This window comes from Thalassophryne amazonica, chromosome 15 (genome assembly GCF_902500255.1).
Source record: "Thalassophryne amazonica chromosome 15, fThaAma1.1, whole genome shotgun sequence".
Taxonomy (NCBI): domain Eukaryota; kingdom Metazoa; phylum Chordata; class Actinopteri; order Batrachoidiformes; family Batrachoididae; genus Thalassophryne; species Thalassophryne amazonica.
This window is the reverse complement of record NC_047117.1, coordinates 37111366-37130264: the sequence shown is the minus strand read 5'-3', so window position 1 is coordinate 37130264 and position 18899 is coordinate 37111366. Positions and strand designations below refer to the sequence as shown.

The following is an 18899-nucleotide window of genomic DNA, read 5'->3' as shown; positions in this document are numbered from 1 at the left end:
GTTGGCCTTAGTGCGTTTTCCTGGATATTTTCTTAGTACTAAGTCTAGGGGTACTTTCCCGACCTTGACCTTGAGAGTTACCCATGTAGCCCTGACAAACGTTATGTGAGGTGTTTCTATGGTGTTCTGGTAGTCCCTCAGGGGCTGTCCTGATCCAGACCAATAACTTGCCGGCTGTAACACCTGTTTTGTATTTTAAACCCTTAAAAGGATTAAATTTCCAACTGTTATGCCGTCTTCTTTTTCTTTAACTAAATATGAAAATTTACCTGTTTCCCACCGAACCTTCCTTGGGACCACAGTCAGTCAACCTAGGAAACAGTTCTTCACCTGGATCGGTTGGCAGTGTATTAAATGATTTAATGGTATGCTAACTTCTTTATTAGGATCAGCACAAAGCAGCTCCAGCCACGGGGTTAAACCCTGATGCCACAGACGTCTTATCAGCAGCTCTCAATTAATTAGAGGGAATTGTTCTTTCTTTTGCGTCAGATTGATTACCTTAGTAATCTGCCATAATTTCTGATTGATCTCTTGTTCGTCCTGCCAATGTTCTGCTCCTACCCTGTCAAAATAGGTCCTTTCCAGCCGAAAATGTGTCCTGATTCCCTGGGTTTCGATGTCTCCGTCAGTCAAGTAATGTTCTGGGAGTATTGTTTCATCATCACTTAAGTCTCCCATCAAAGACTGTCCCAAGCATTGATCAGTCTGTCAGCTTTTCACTAATCTAAGCTTTAACTCTTTTGATTTATAACCAATTTTATTTCTTTACTCCTCTTACAACCCTAACACTTCCTAATGTCTTTGCTCCCGACTTTCTATTTTCCTTCTAATTTTTTAACTTTCTGCTTCTCGTCTTTTTCTGCTATGTTTGTTTATTAGTTTCTTTCTTTGAAATAATATTACCTTCTCTGTATTTACATAGCAGTCTCTTCTCCTGTCTTTTTTCCCCACTGACTCTGTTTCTCATTTTTCTCTTTGCCTGTCATGCACCTCCCAAGTCCTCCTGTTGGGTCTACACACCTCCTCCTCGTACCTACTCTTCACATTAATCTTGTATGTCAGCCAGCCTGCAAGCCCTCCCAGCTTTGCCTGTAACTCCCCGCTTACTCTCCGCTCTCCCACACAACAATCTTCAAAGCTTTATACACAAAAATTATTAAAAAAACTTTCTATATCTCTATCTAGACTTCTGCCACTTTTCACTCCGCGGCTTTAAACAACCTTTTAATCACTTAACACCAATGTGTTCTGTTTAAATATGTATCTCTTCTTCACGTTAGACAGCTTCTCCGGCGCTGCCAGCAACTCATATGTTATTTATTTATATTATTTTCTTAACAAGCTACTCTTTGAGCGTACAATATTTCATTTACTTCTACGCCTTACCGCCTCGCATGCGTATCCTGTGCTTAATATTATTTTTCACAAGCTCCTCTTGAGCATACAATATTTCATTTATTTCTACGCCTTACCGCGCCTCGCGTGCGTATCCTGTGCCTTTCTGCACTTTCTTCTACTTTTTTCCACTTACTGAGCTCCTCGTGAGCTTAATGTGCCTTTGCTCTGAAAATTCTCTTTTTCTTTTCTTATAAAAAAACTCATATTACTGTGTAATTAATTACTTATTATTCTCCCACGCCCCACAAGCGTGTATTTGGTGCCTTACTGCACTATTTTCTGCTTCATTAATTCTCATGTATTCTGCACTAACTCTCTATTTATTTTATTTTTTTTATAGTTTTTGTCTTTTCTTAAAAAATGACGTCCTTTATTGAGCTCTTTTACTTACTGTCAGCTGTGCTACTTTGCACTTTTCTCTTTAAATCTCTTTATCACGTACAGTATTTCTACTGCGCCCCCTCAGGCGCTTATCTTGTGCTTTCTCTGCACGTATTCTCTTGTTAAACTCTTTTTTCTCACTTATTTTACTTCCATCTCTTTTTCTTTAAATAACCTCGTATTATCTTGTACCTATTTGTCAGTATACTCCCCTAAACTAACCCCTACAGCGCATGCTATCAGCCGGCACGTTAGTAACGAATTTCAACACCAATTATTCCCCAAGCATCCAGGTTAGTTCTCCACGCACTCTTTTCCGCACCAGAGTTCATGAACATTCCTGACCTTTCACTCACACAGACATTCTTTTTCCCGGGAACACACACACCTTCTGAGCATTTTATCTACAAGGCCTGATAATTTTCAATCTTATCTTTTTTAGTCTCTTATCAATTTTCTTAGTCCAGGTTCTTTTGGGTAAGAGGCAATTAAAAAATATCACCTGTCAACTTGGGCGGAAATCCCGACTCACTCCTCCAGATCGTGCAGAAGTTATAAAAGGTTTCTGCTTACCTTTTAGTCATGATCACTGTTATTTACGGTCTGGAGGGATGAGCTGGACTGCCCCAGGCTGCCGGAATGCCCCTGGACCCTCCTGAAGCTGGCTCGCCAAGTTCTGACGTGGTTCGTCTTTAGTCTTCTCGGGATGTCGTCTTTTAGATAACACAAACTAATTGCAAGTGATATGCTAGAAAAGGACACAACACTTTAGAATAATTCAGCCTTAAGCAAGATAAATGCACAGAGTTTTTAAGTTTATTTAAGCCTTCGACACAGAGCTTAGACAAACTGAGTCCTCTAGAGAGACTGAATATGTGACGACCGCGCTCATCTATTTAGGAGACCCGCGGGCATCGCTCCTCCTTCGACTTTTTATTATTTTATTCCCAAAACATGGTTTTCTATTGGAAGCGTCCTCTAGTGAACCCTAAGCAGGTGTTAGGCCATTATTTCAATGTGACAAACGCCATTAAAACTTGAAGGATTTACAACTGATTTTTTTAAAAGACCTTCAGCCACAGGTGCATGGCCTGAGGCCCCCCGCACGTGGCCTCAGCCACAGGTGCAGCTGGCCCGAGGCCCCTGCACGTGGCCTGCGGGAAAGCACCTAAGAGGCCTTGGAAAGCCCCTGACAGACTGAATGACTAATAGAGCCCTTTTTTTTTGGGTTGAACACCTGCTAGTTCAGCCAGAGGACATACAGTTCAGATCAGGACACTTGATAGTTCAGCATAGTTCAAATAAGGACCTAAAAATCTTCTACACCTTCTTACCTGGTCGATTTGGTGAAACCCTACGTACCGGCCCGGGTTTTGCGGTCGCAGTATGCGGGACTATTGTGCAGTCGATCTGCTCCGTATCAGCCTGATCCTGTCAGATCTCAAAAGCTAAGCAGTGCTGGACCTGGTTAGTACTTGGATGGGAGACCTCTTTGGAAAACCAGCGGCTGTGTGTGTTTCTCCAGGTAAAACTGGAATTGCGTCAGGAAGGGCATCCGGCGTAAAACTTGTGCGAACTACCAATGCAGATCTGGCTATATCTGCCGTGGCGACCCCGAACCCAAAACGGGAGCAGCCAATGGACAACAAGTATGCCGGCCTATTGTGTGTTCCAAGGGTGAAGAAGTCAGCAGGTCAAGGAGCCTTCTTTATCGTGCACCTGCTCTGTGGAACAGTCTCCCTTTCACCATGAGGCAGTCAGAGTCCGTGGACATTTTAAGTCAAGACTAAAAACATATTTTTACTCCCTTTCTTATTAATAACTTTTATTTTTTAATCTGTTCTATTCTTTTACTTGTGTCTTTTAATTGTGTATTTGAATCTTTTAATTTACTCACTCAGTTTAAGTTTTTTGTGTGAGGCGCCTTGAGGCAACTTTGTTGTGATTTGGCATGTTATAAATTGAATAAATTTAATTGAATTGAATTACAACATCAGTCTCCTATTTTTCTTTGCAAAGATTTTGACAAAATAATAATAATTTGTTATTGCTTTCTTATGGGTCAGGATAACCAAATTTTGTTTTCTCTGTCTCTATAATTTCTTTTCTGTATTCATATTAACTGATCTGACAGACTAGGGAATCCCAGCTCCCAGAGCTTATTTGCATGAATTTGCACATTTAAATAGTGGCATGGAAAGGGAGAAGTTTGGTACATCTGCACGTGTGCTCAATTCCATGTTGATTTGGATGTGCAAATGCAACATGCTTGGATCCATGTGTACACACACCTTGACACATCTGGATAAATTTGTGCATACAAAACTTTCTGTGTTTTGGCGTATATCATGTTTCAGTAAGAAATTCACTCAAGTCTTTGCTCATGAGGCCTCAGATTTCTTGCCCTGGAGACCAACGATCTATCAGGCCAAATAAGAACAATTCCCCACTGGCCAAGCTAGCTTGAACATCAATCTGGACGTCACCTGTTTACATTTGGCTAACTGGGGATTGATTGGTTGTCTGCCTGGGTGGTTGCTGTCCAGTTAGGGTTGCCAACTGTCCCTTGAAAAATGGAATCGTCCCTTATTTGGAAATAAAAGTGTGCGTTCCGTATGACTGAAATGGGACGTATTTCTGTGAGAATCAAAAAGTCTGTAAATGTCAATGGAATTGACTGGCGCTTTATATGGAAACTTACGGTAAATATGATCCACAGCCTTTTCCCTGCTCTTCACCAATGAGCTGACAGACACGAGTTGACGATACAGAATCACTCTTATCTCATTAGTTGAGGGACATCTGCTTGCAAGAAGATCCCAGACGAGAATCATGAGTCGACAACGGTCGTCGGACGACCATAACAAATAGCATGGCTGATACCGACACTGGCACCGCAGACACGCCTACGAATAGCAATGTCTGTAACGTCATTACTCCTCGAAAAAACAAACAAAAAAGAAACCAAAGTACATGGGCAAATGGGAAAAGGAAAATGGCTGGGTGGAAAAGGTGCGTGACAACAGCTATAAGTATTGTAAGTATTGTTTACTTTTTCAGACTTTCACTGTTACATTGTTTTGGATGATTTTTTTTTTTTGTTAATTTATACACTTTTAAGTTAAGCAATAACACGACAGAGAAAGATTTATTTTTAAAGAAACTTTTTTTATATACTTTGAAGCAGGACAGGATGCTCATATTGAAATTGTGAGTGAAAATTTATTTTGCACTAAAAATAAATTGCTCTAACTAATAATTTGTTTTCGAATGTTCATATCATAACAAATGCATGTGTGCATCTACTTAAATTCAGGGTCAAGTCAATAGTCAAATGGTTAAAAATCATTTCACACACACGCTGGGAAGGGTGAAGGCAATGGTCAGTTGGCCGGTCCATGGAAATAGAGACTGGAATGGACGTCACGTGAGTAGCGGCGTGCTGCACGGCAGCCATTACTGAGGGTGGAGAGAGACCCTTGATCCTGTAACAGAAGCGATATGAGGAGAAAAAAGGCAGCCAGTGCTCCACTATCAACTGCACGAACCACAAAAACAAATTCTCCAATACTAAAATGAAACTGTACAAGAGCCTTAATGTAATTCCGTAAAACAAATGTCTATTTTAACGTCGTTATGCCTCAATTTAATGTCAATATACTGAGACTATAACTCAACGCCATAAGTTCTTTTCATTAAGCTGCGTTCACATGCGGAAGCAAAAATGTTTAAATATATTTATGCATATATACTTGCAGCTGTTGTTTAATATGATATGTACATGGTGGTCACAGGAGTCATTTCAATTTTAACAGTGTGGTTGGAGGGGATGGAGGAGGTACTGTTTACCCTGACTGAGGGTCAAAAGTCATAATTCTGAATGGCTTTATATCTACTTGTAATAAATGTTAGTAAAAATCATATATATGTTGTTGTCATTAAAAGTCTAGCAGTAATATTACAGTGGAAAAAGCAGCAAGATAAATGAGCCACAATGGCAAGACTTCAGATTTATATTTTAATACATAAGGATTGTTTATCCAGACATGTTGGGTTCGTTAGACCTTTAATTAGCATGAATACAACTTACAAGCGTCAACATCCACACAGATGCTGAGAATGACAGCCTCAACACTGCATTTAATCTATTATTAGACCTCTATTGGCTTTGCTCAAAAAGTAAATGAGTACACCCCCACTTTAATCATATCTTAGATCTTGTTCTGACTTATGGTATGGAAATAGAAGACTTAACAGCATTCCCTGAAACTCCTTCTGTCTGATCAGTTTCTTAATAACATTTACATTTACTCTGATGGACTACCCAGCAGTGGGGAATAAGTTTCATTACACTAGAAGTCTTTTCAGAAAGCGCTGTAACTAGGTTTAAGGATATGATTCCTTCTTTATGTTCTCTAATGCCATATACCAACACAGTGCAGAGTAGCTACCTAAACTCTTTAAGTGAGATAGAGTATCTCGTCAGTAGTTTTACATCCTCATTGAAGACAACTTTGGATGCTGTAGCTCTCTAAAAAAGAGAGCTTTAAATCAGAAGTGCCTGACTCCGTGGTCTATAACTCACAAACTCGTAGCTTAAAGCAGATAACCCGTAAGTTGGAGAGGAAATGGCGTCTCACTAATTTAGAAGATCTTCACTTAGCCTGGAAAAAGAGTCTGTTGCTCTATAAAAAGCCCTCCGTTAAAGCTAGGACATCTTTCTACTCATCACTAATTGAAGAAAATAAGAACAACCCCAGGTTTCTTTTCAGCACTGTAGCCAGGCTGACAAAGAGTCAGAGCTCTATTGGGCTGAGTATTCCATTAACTTTAACTAGTAATGACTTTCATGACTTCTTTGCTAACAAAATTTACTATTAGAGAAAAAATTACTCATAACCATCCCAAAGGACGTATCGTTATCTTTGGCTGCTTTCAGTGATGCCGGTATTTGGTTAGGACTCTTTCTCTCCGATTGTTCTGTCTGAGTTATTTTCATTAGTTACTTCATCCAAACCATCAACATGTTATTAGACCCCCTTCCTACCAGGCTGCTCAAGGAAGCCCTACCATTATTTAATGCTTTGATCTTAAATATGATCAATCTATCTTTGTTAGTTGGCTATGTACCACAGGCTTTTAAGGTGGCAGTAATTAAACCATTACTTAAAAGCCATCACTTGACCCAGCTATCTTAGCTAATTATAGGCCAATCTCCAACCTTCCTTTTCTCTCAAAAATTCTTGAAAGGGTAGTTGTAAAACAGCTAACTGATCATCTGCAGAGGAATGGTCTATTTGAAGAGTTTCAGTCAGGTTTTAGAATTCATCATAGTACAGAAACAGCATTAGTGAAGGTTACAAATGATCTTCTTATGGCCTCGGACAGTGGACTCATCTCTGTGCTTGTTCTGTTAGACCTCAGTGCTGCTTTTGATACTGTTGACCATTAAAATTTTATTACAGAGGTTAGAGCATGCCATAGGTATTAAAGGCACTGCGCTGTGGTGGTTTGAATCATATTTGTCTAATAGATTACAATTTGTTCATGTAATGGGGAATCTTCTTCACAGACTAAAGTTAATTATGGAGTTCCTCAAGGTTCTGTGCTAGGACCAATTTTATTCACTTTATACATGCTTCCCTTAGGCAGTATTATTAGACGGTATTGCTTAAATTTTCATTGTTACGCAGATGATACCCAGCATTTATCTATCCATGAAGCCAGAGGACACACACCAATTAGCTAAACTGCAGGATTGTCTTACAGACATAAAGACATGGATGACCTCTAATTCCTGCTTTTAAACTCAGATAAAACTGAAGTTATTGTACTTGGCCCCACAAATCTTAGAAACATGGTGTCTAACCAGATCCTTACTCTGGATGGCATTACCCTGACCTCTAGTAATACTGTGAGAAATCTTGGAGTCATTTTGATCAGGATATGTCATTCAAAGCGCATATTAAACAAATATGTAGGACTGCTTTTTTGCATTTACGCAATATCTCTAAAATCAGAAGGTCTTGTCTCAGAGTGATGCTGAAAAACTAATTCATGCATGTATTTCCTCTAGGCTGGACTATTGTAATTCATTATTATCAGGTTGTCCTAAAAGTTCCCTAAAAAGCCTTCAGTTAATTCAAATGCTGCAGCTAGAGTACTGACGGGGACTAGAAGGAGAGAGCATATCTCACCCATATTGGCCTCTCTTCATTGGCTTCCTGTTAATTCTAGAATAGAATTTAAAATTCTTCTCTTACTTATAAGGTTTTGAATAATCAGGTCCCATCTTATCTTAGGGACCCTCGTAGTACCATATCACCCCAATAGAGCGCTTCACTCTCAGACTGCAGGCTTACTTGTAGTTCCTAGGGTTTGTAAGAGTAGAATGGGAGGCAGAGCCTTCAGCTTTCAGGCTCCTCTCCTGTGGAACCAGCTCCCAATTCAGATCAGGGAGACAGGACACCCTCTCTACTTTTAAGATTAGGCTTAAAACTTTCCTTTTTGCTAAAGCTTATAGTTAGGGCGGATCAGGTGACCCTGAACCATCCCTTAGTTATGCTGCTATAGACATAGACTGCTGGGGGGTTCCCATGATGCACTGTTTCTTTCTCTTTTTGCTCTGTATGCACCACTCTGCATTTAATCATTAGTGATCGATCTCTGCTCCCCTCCACAGCATGTCTTTTTCCTAGTTCTCTCCCTCAGCCCCAACCAGTCCCAGCAGAAGACTGCCCCTCCCTGAGCCTGGTTCTGCTGGAGATTTCTTCCTGTTTAAAAGGGAGTTTTTCCTTCCCACTGTAGCCAAGTGCTTGCTCACAGGGGGTCGTTTTGACCGTTGGGGTTTTACATAATTATTGTATGGCCTTGCCTTACAATATAAAGCGCCTTGGGGCAACTGTTTGTTGTGATTTGGCGCTATATAAAAAAAATTGATCGATTGATTGATTGATTTATAAAAATCCATCGAGAATTATGATGACAGGAAAAAAAAAATCACAGTAAATGAACAGAATGGAATATTTTCCACAAATTTCCACACTTTAGATAAAACATTTTTTTCTACCTAGACATGTATGGGTTCATTAGAAAGAGCAATTAAAGGGCTTTAAAACAAGTCTACTTTTATTAAAATCTGTTAACAAATAGCGACAATAAAGCGAGAAAAGCAGCACAGTTTGTCGTAATTTCCCCAAATTTCTGCATTTTTCATAAAAGTTTTTTTTTTTTCACGCACACATGCATAGGTGCATTGGAAAGAGCTTTCAAAGGGCTTTGAAACAAGCCTACATTTATTAAAATCCATTAAGAAATAGTGACGCTAGTGCAAAAAAAGCGGCCAGTTTATTATTGATGAACTGCACATTTCCACCCTTAGTAATGACGCCTTCCTGTCCTGAGTGACGCTAATAGATAGAGGCGCGCACATCCATTACACTCTATATTTCCATGGGCCGGTCAGCCCTGCCAGTGAGGTGTCCCTTATTTATTTTTCAGAGAGTTGGCAACCCTATGTCCAGTCCAATTCTGGAATGTGGAGGATGTGACATACATCACCAGCACATGATCCCTGACCTGACCTTAGCAGCTGTTTTGCTGTTTGTAGGTTGACATAGGATTTATAGGGTTGAAATGATTTTTGGAACAAACTGAACTCTCTGTACTTTTTCTCTGTTTATATCCACCTTATTCCTGAGGGCGCTGCTGTAGAAACGATTATGGGTGCAACTTTCTGTTAGACACCGGAAGTAGCAGTGAGCCATTGTTTGCTAGCGGTTTTAATTTCCCGTAATGGTTTATTTGAAAGTTTATTGTTTTCTTTTCTAAATGATGATCAGCCCCCTTTGCATTTAATAATGTCCTTGTGCAGCTCGGGAACATGTTGCACTGTTTGCGGTTGTACTGGCAACCAGAAGTTGAATCTGTGGCTAAACGGCAACATTTTGAACATGCACCTGGACTAAGAGAGAATGTAAGAATCGATATAGTTTCCACCGCTGTCAGAGGGATGAGGAACCCAGAAGGATGTGGCTGAAAAAGCTCAACTTGAAAACACCACCTAAAATGTTATACATGTGCTTTTCACTTTGTTGACAAAAAGCCCATGGAGGAACCCCCTACTTTATGGTTGGGATATGACAGACCACCGGAGCAGAGACGCCAGGGAGATAAGATGATTGACAGCAGTGTCACAAGAATAACAGGTATGACTTCATGTGTCTGGAAGATAATCACTGTGGTATTAATCATTAGCAGCAACATGTATTGCCCTTTTCCGAACAGTTAGAATGTAATGAGCGTTTGGACTTCTGGTCAGTATGAACGTAAAAATGCCATAATTTCAGTACAGACATAACAAAACGTTCAATGATACACTATTTTAATCTTAATCTGAATTTAATATTGTAGCTGTTATTATGTACCAGGTTTTCTCTTGGTTTCTGGAGCACAGGGGTGAGGCTGTTACCAGTGGTAAGTAGTGGGGCTGCTGGAAGGTTAATGGTGTAATTAAAGTGCTGTAATGAAAACCCTAATGCATCACTTCTTTACATTCATGTACTGTATTGCTGCCCTCAGATGAACAAGATGAGATGGATCAGGGTGAGGAGCTTGGTGCAGCAACAAAGTCATCCTGTCAGACCCAGGGATGGAGGATCACATCTGTTCAAAAGGCCCACCATCATGTATGAATGCATCCACCCTCACCAGGACCGCCACACCCTGAAGCTGACTGCACCTTGGAGAGTGATGCAGGCTCCCATCTGTATTCAGAGATTCCACACACAGAATTTCAACACTCGTAGCCTGCCTACAACCATTTGGCCCAGCTTCACCATTAGTGCCAGTTGTGGACCAAATTCTAATGACTTTATGAAAGTAAAACTAAACTTTGTCATGGCTTATTTAGCACACTGATTTAAAATATCACAAGCTCAGGTCAGCAGAACAGTGGGGATGTGGGTAGACATTATGTGTGAAGGAGCTCACTGTGCGGGTGCCTCCTGAAACAATCAAAGCAACATTGTCAAAAGCTTTTAAAGAGCACATTGCTAATACAACCTGTGTAATTGACTGAACAGAGACGTTTTTACTAAAACCAAAAAACCTGGATTCAAGAAGTGAGTTATTCAGTCACTATTATGCAAATAACACAGTTCAGTATTTAGTGTTTCTCCCTCTTAAATAATCATGTTTATTTCTGATGCGTATGGTGGAAAATGCAGTGACAGGTATAGAACAGAGATGTTTTTTAAATTTATTTTAATTTGGAACATATATCAAAACTGTATTGAAAACACAGTTTTCCTTGTAACAATAAAAATAAATAAACAACTGACAATGTCTTATTTCCATCATTCTTTATTTTTCTCCATACAGTGAGTGCTCTTTTGTTGTTTGTAACACACATTACACTTGCTAAGTGATGACTGCATTTTCAAGAGATTCAGATATTTGGGGCAGAGCAGAACCTGTTATGGTTAGAGGTTCGGGTGGGACCGAACCATTGCAGGCAATGGACCCAAATGCAGGGAGCTGGACATGGAGAAGAGTACAAAGGAAAATATATTTATTTATAATAAATAAAATAAAAGTGCTGGTGGGGTGCCTGCAGTGTGGAGAGATGGCACACCTCCTGGTGGTGAAATGAGGGAGCTGCAAGATCCCAAGCCAGTCTTGAAGGATAATATCATCTAAAGTTTCAGGGATCAGGACCAGGTGGAATGCTTGCCTCTGAGACCAGGAACTATGGGGAATAAAGACACACAGGGTGAGTGAATGCGCTCGTAATGCTGGAGCCTCAAAACAGTCACAGTTCATAAAAGGTTTAACACGGGTTGTTTCAGAGGTCAGGAAATAAAGTTCTCTTCTTAAGAAATAAAGTTCACTGTTCAAGAATTGTTCATTGTATGGCAGCACCCTCACATCGGGGTGAATGTGAGGCATTATTTGTAAAGCGCTTTGAGCGTTTGAGCGTCTGATGCAGATAGAAAAGTGCTATATAAATGCAGTCCATTTACCATTTAACTGGTGTGTAGTCAAGACGCGCTCTGCGCCAAGAGCCGAGGAGTTCCAAAGTGATGTTGCTGTGCAGGTAGTCAGAGCCAGGATCCAGGTCCGCTTAGAAGGCGTACTGAAATCGTCTGGAACATCAGGAAAAGACAGTTCACTGTAATATGGGAATTAGAGGGGAGACCAAGTTACTTGAGCTTTTGCTGCGGGACGCTACGGCGTCTTAAGCGCATAGCTGGAAGATGCAGTCAAGGTCACAAGGCAGCATTCAGCTTTGATCCTCTTGGAGACTGCCTGGATCATCAAACATGGCTCTGGAAGCTGGCAAGGCAAAACTAGGCAAGTAAGGCAACAGACAAACAAGGCACACAAGTATCTGGCAATACATGAACAGAAAGTCAGAGTTTAAATAGTCTATCAATAAGCAGTTGATCCGGGTGTGAAACAGAACTGAGGGTGCCATCTAGTAGAGAAACTAACACATGACACCGGTAAAACAAAGAGTTAAAACCAGGCTCTGAGGGAAATCCTGACACCTTCTTTGCAACAAATCCATCCACTAATGTTGGAAGCACATGTGAAAAGTAGTTCTGGATGTGTTTCGTGTGCATGTCTGTAAAGACTTTGTCAAGTGAAATATCCCACTCCAGGTGCTCAGTTGGTGTCCAGATAACCAGCTTGCAGGTCTGCAGCTGCAGGCACATCACTGTCAGCTGGAGCTTGGACGGATGTAAAATAAAATGTAAAAACATGGCTATTTTAATTAAGGCGAACATGTATTCTGTCACATTAGTTCATACATTATAATTAATAAAATTTACCCACCTGAAGATCTGCTTTGGCGTGCGATGCATGAACACCTTGCTGTTTGTGTATTTCACCTGATGCTGAAACTCAATCCCAGGCTCAGTGATGAGAGACTTTAAGGCTTTTGCTGGCCTCTACCTCTGCCTTAAGGTAAATAACTTGTGTCCCAAGACTTCCTTTAACAGAATGGGGCCAACCTTATTACTATGCAGGTCCTGCTATGCCTTAGAGCTTTAAAGATTGTTCACTGCCTCCCCATCCGAAGTGAAAGCTAAGAAAGTCACTAAAAATGAAACCGATGTTACAACCATGTCTTAGACAGTGGTGAGCACAGATAACCAAAAAATTAACTTCGATAACAGATAATCAGGTAACTGAAAAGTTATCTTCAATAAAGATAAAACAATAAACCACCCAAAAATGTATTGGAAGTTGCAGATAACCGATAAATTTCAATATTGTCTCTGGTACATTTACAACTACTAATAAAAGGAATTTAAGTTTTAATGCCACAATAGCGTCTAGTAATATTAAAAGTAACAACAGACCCAAACAATCAATCAATCAATCAATCAATTTTTTTATATAGCGCCAAATCACAACAAACAGTTGCCCCAAGGCGCTTTATATTGTAAGGCAAGGCCATACAATAATTATGTAAAACCCCAACGGTCAAAACGACCCCCTGTGAGCAAGCACTTGGCTACAGTGGGAAGGAAAAACTCCCTTTTAACAGGAAGAAACCTCCAGCAGAACCAGGCTCAGGGAGGGGCAGTCTTCTGCTGGGACTGGTTGGGGCTGAGGGAGAGAACCAAGAAAAAGACATGCTGTGGAGGGGAGCAGAGATCAATCACTAATGATTAAATGCAGAGTGGTGCATACAGAGCAAAAAGAGAAAGAAACAGTGCATCATGGGAACCCCCCAGCAGTCTACGTCTATAGCAGCATAACTAAGGGATGGTTCAGGGTCACCTGATCCAGCCCTAACTATAAGCTTTAGCAAAAAGGAAAGTTTTAAGCCTAATCTTAAAAGTAGAGAGGGTGTCCTGTCTCCCTGATCTGAATTGGGAGCTGGTTCCACAGGAGAGGAGCCTGAAAGCTGAAGGCTCTGCCTCCCATTCTACTCTTACAAACCCTAGGAACTACAAGTAAGCCTGCAGTCTGAGAGCGAAGCGCTCTATTGGGGTGATATGGTACTACGAGGTCCCTAAGATAAGATGGGACCTGATTATTCAAAACCTTATAAGTAAGAAGAAGAATTTTAAATTCTATTCTAGAATTAACAGGAAGCCAATGAAGAGAGGCCAATATGGGTGAGATATGCTCTCTCCTTCTAGTCCCCGTCAGTACTCTAGCTGCAGCATTTTGAATTAACTGAAGGCTTTTTAGGGAACTTTTAGGACAACCTGATAATAATGAATTACAATAGTCCAGCCTAGAGGAAATAAATGCATGAATTAGTTTTTCAGCATCACTCTGAGACAAGACCTTTCTGATTTTAGAGATATTGCGTAAATGCAAAAAAGCAGTCCTACATATTTGTTTAATATGCGCTTTGAATGACATATCCTGATCAAAAATGACTCCAAGATTTCTCACAGTATTACTAGAGATCAGGGTAATGCCATCCAGAGTAAGGATCTGGTTAGACACCATGTTTCTAAGATTTGTGGGGCCAAGTACAATAACTTCAGTTTTATCTGAGTTTAAAAGCAGGAAATTAGAGGTCATCCATGTCTTTATGTCTGTAAGACAATCCTGCAGTTTAGCTAATTGGTGTGTGTCCTCTGGCTTCATGGATAGATAAAGCTGGGTATCATCTGCGTAACAATGAAAATTTAAGCAATACCGTCTAATAATACTGCCTAAGGGAAGCATGTATAAAGTAAATAAAATTGGTCCTAGCACAATGAGACCACACTTTTGTCTATGAACATTCTTCCCCTGCTGGAAGCGCTTGTTTACTACAGCGCTCGCAGCAAAGAGACACTCTTAGAGCAGCCATAAAGCCAACTCTCTATCAATCATAATGCACCAGTCAGGCGGAGGTCTTGAAAAATAAAGTCATGCTGACTTATGATTTGATTTATAAATAACATTAATACCGATAGAATAACTCCATTAATGTCAATTCTGTCATTTGTACAAAGTTAAAATATAGCATATATCTTTTAATGTTGAATAATGCACTAATTCTGAGGTTTTGTAACAAACACAGACAGATTGCAAAGGATTCTGGGTAAAAGGCCTCTGCTAAACACTGATTGGTTCAGTCATTCATTATGTAAACCAACACGTTAATGTGATGTCTGTCGTGTGTTGGTGTTTACAGATAAATGTGCTTTTGTAAAATATTCCTTTTTTTTAATTGTAAAAACAGGCATTTTTACGGAGCCCTGGAAGTGTCATCGCAAAATGTTTTGCATGTGGAGAGAATGTGTGCATGTTTATGATGTTGTAAAACGTGCTTTACATTGTGCAAGATGATTTTTCATGCAGGAATTTTTGGACTGAGTTTCAGGTTAATCACGCATCCTGCATCGTGTAGTGTACACGCTCGCACTGTGCCTGTGCAAACACCACAGAGCTGTCTTGTAATGTTATTTATTTATTTATTTTTTGCTGTTGTTTTGTTTTGTTTTTAAACTTCATTTGTAAAAAAAAAAAAAAAAAAAAAAGCCAATTGCAAAGCCAAAAAGTTGATTTGGTGCCCAGACCCTTAGTACTTAGGGCGAATACTGCCATGAACACTACTGGCCAGTAGATGGCAGTAGAGGCCTTGAAAACAAAATTCCAGATAATCCCTGTCTGCTACATTTAAAATGCGTGGAATTTAACAAATGCAAATACAATAACAACGTCTATAAACCCAGAGAATATATTCACGAGAGTTTTAGGCACTAGAGTTTAATGCTGTTGTCCGTAGAGCCTGAACAGAGTGTCTGAAATGCAATTGTCCTGCCGTGAACATACTGAGATTACATCATCCTACCCATAATGCACTGCTGGGCACAGCATGTGCTCACAAAACCTTAAAAATTAGCACATTACTTTAAAACTAAAACATATATCTGATATTTTCACTTTATAAAACTTCAGACATGACAGTAATTTTAAATAACTTGTCCAAAATTAGTTTGCTTAAAATTTGAACCATAAGTTAAAAATGTATGCCTCTGGATGACTTAGGTGATATTGCCAGCATATCAGTATGGTGTTAAAGAAAATGATTTTTTTTTTGGACATTTTTCTTTTATTTATAGAGGATAGAGATGCTTTTCACAGAAGCAGCTCTCTTTTGTTAACAGAGCGTATAACTCTCCATTTGTTACACAAGTTTTAATAGGTGCTGAACTAATTTTAAAAGTGCTTATCGCTGTTCAGCTTTGTCAGTCTAAAAGTTATCGGACAAAAATTAATTGGAAGATAATTGGTCCGATAATGGTTTCTAAAGTTATCTAAAAAGATAATCCGATAATGAAAACATTTTTCGATAATTATCTGTTATCAGAAGTGTGCTCACCACTGGTCTTAGGCCACTTCTTCATGTCATCCTCCCACCGCTCTATATTTGTAGACAACAGAATTGTAATGCTGTCTTGTTTGAGCTGTGACAGCTGATGTTCCCACATGGTTACATCTCTAAGCCTTGTAGAAAGTGGATTAGCGCAAACAGTTTGCATGTAAACAATTGTTGGTTCTGGTTCATACCGAAAGTCTCACCCATAATTAACATAAGGCCTCATGGGAGCTAGGCGTAAGGTGAATTTCATAACGTTTTGTAATCCATGTGTTTTAATTATAAATGTTTTTCTCTGTTTTTTGACAGATTTAAAAAGACAATGGATAACAGCAGCTTGGATTCACATGGAGATGTAAACAACTCTTTCCAGATTGAATTTCACTCCTGTGCTACATTGAGGAACCCAGCCTCTCGTGCTTTTATTTACATGTTCACTGTCAGCATGTTCTGCACAGTAGTGGGTAACTTCCTGGTGGTCTTGTCCATTGCCTACTTCAATCATTTACAATCACCCACAAACTCCCTCGTCATGTCCTTGGCAGTGGCTGACTGCCTCGTAGGTCTGGTTGTGATGCCTTACAGTATGATAAGGACTGTGGAGGGGTGCTGGTACTTTGGAACCATGTTCTGCCAGGTTCATTCCAGCCTAGATGTCATGCTCTGTACTGCCTCTATATTCCACCTCAGCTGTATTGCTTTTGACCGCTACTATGCTGTATGCAACCCATTATTGTATTCTTTAAAGATGTCACATGGTCGAGTAGCTCTCCTCATTCTTGTTTGCTGGGCTGTTCCCTTCCTCATTTCTTTTGGTCCTATAATGCTTGGGCTTCATATAGCCGGTGTTAACACCATTCTACCTAAAGATGTTTGTTTGTTCTTGGTCAATCGCTTTTATGCTGTTATGGCTTCTTTGGTAGCCTTCTACTTGCCCATGGCTGCCATGCTGGTAGCCTACTGGAGGATCTTCAAAGCAGCCAAGAGGCAAGCCTGTCAGATCAGTGCCATGGAAAGTCAGATGGCTGCTGGAGTGGGCAAAGACTCGAGCAAGAAACAAAGACATCGGAATAAAGAGAGAATAAGGAGAGAGAGAAAGGCGGCAAAAACTTTGGGTGTCATCATGGGTGTTTTCCTATTATTCTGGATGCCATTCTTTACAGTTAATATTGTGGACCCTTTCATTGAATACAACATGGAGGTGGTACTGTGGGATATATCTTTATGGCTGGGGTATATCAACTCTTCTCTCAACCCGTTCCTGTATATTTTTTTTAACCGGTCCTTCCGCAGGGCATTCTTTATGATCATAGGCTGCAGGGTTTGTCTGCCTGGATCCTCTCCTGGGATGGAGCTATCACACACTAGAAAAGACAGGAATGATCATGCAGATCAACATTAATGTTGACATATTTTGTGTAGGTGTCATGAAAAAGGTACATCATAACGATTGTATGTTTCTTCATCAATGCACCATCCACAAAGTTTTAAAAAAACTGCTTCTGTCATAATAGTTTAATGCTGAGATAATTAAAACAAATTTATGATTACCAACAACGATGTTCCATCAATCGTGCCTTGCCAAGTCAGGCCTGACAAATCATTTCTGGTCTTATGTGTGAAAATAGATGTGTTCTGTCACAGAATCAGTCTTATAAATGTTCTACAGACTTTTATGATAATTAATCCAAGTCATGGCCAAAAGTTAATGATTAGGCTTTGTTGAAGGAATAACTAAAGTCCTATGTGTGTTAGACCAGGTGTAAGACCAAATGTGATATTACAGCAAAAATAACAATATCAGCTCTAAAAGTGTCCATTCTTTTAAAGATTAGGCACTGTTAAAGGAATAACACTTGTGGGGGAAAGTTTACATACACTCATCATGGGCATGACATGATAATTTTGGGTTTTCATTGATTTCTTTGAACTGTTCTTTTGGAAAGGTAGAATAATTGTACAGCACACATCCTGAATGACTTTAAAACAATAACTGGGTCTCATTGAGAAAACACCATTTTGGCAAAGCAAGGGCCAAGCACTCCCCCTATTACCTAGAGCAGTTCATTCAGAAGTGAAAGATTGATCAAAACCATGCTATTTTAATTGATTTCATCCATTTTATAAAGATTATGTGGGTTTTGTAAAAACAAGCCCAAGTGTAACGCAATATATCTTTCACTGAGATAGAAATGCAGTAACAGTGAAAAGAACAATATTGGATCTAAAATTCTGCTGGCAGGGTCACAATGTAAATGCAGTCTACATGATTAGGATCTGTTAAAGGAATTACTAGGTATTGTAAGAAAACACCATTTTGGCACAGGAAGCAAAACACAGCTGTTCACTGAAGAAGTTAGTTTAGATGTGAAAGATGAACCAAACACAAGTTATTTTAGATGATTAGAATCAGTTTCATAAATGTTCTGCAAGTTTGAGTCCAGGTGTAAGATAAAATGTGATTCATTTCATACAAAATAGGTATTACAGTGGAAAAAATAATAAATTGTGTCACTATCCAAATACTTATGGACCTGACTATGTAATATGCTACTGTAAACTGTAACATTCTGCGGTGAATTTAGAGATGCTACTCATAATTATGTGGTTCATTCTTGTTAGAATATCAAAGGAAGCCGTACACATGCTGTACACGTAATGACATGACAGGTCATTTATGTTGCCTCATCAATCAAAGGCTACATAAATGGAGAGGTGATGTGTTAAGTGTTGGGCTTCAGACCAGAGGATCCTTGGTTCAAAAACCCAGCCAGAT

General features: G+C 39.7%; 1 protein-coding gene across 1 annotated transcript; it reads left to right on the top strand.

The window, feature by feature from the left end:
• The first annotated feature begins 16445 nt into the window (after positions 1 to 16445).
• LOC117526577 (5-hydroxytryptamine receptor 4) lies at positions 16446 to 17525 on the top strand. The gene has a single exon (XM_034188638.1). The coding sequence runs from the start codon at positions 16446 to 16448 to the stop codon at positions 17523 to 17525; it is 1080 nt and encodes a 359-aa protein (XP_034044529.1).
• The last annotated feature ends 1374 nt before the right edge of the window (positions 17526 to 18899 follow it).

Excerpts from the sequence above, each read along its gene's own strand:
- LOC117526577 (XM_034188638.1), top strand. The coding sequence starts at position 16,446 with ATGGATAACAGCAGCTTGGATTCACATGGAGATGTAAACAACTCTTTC.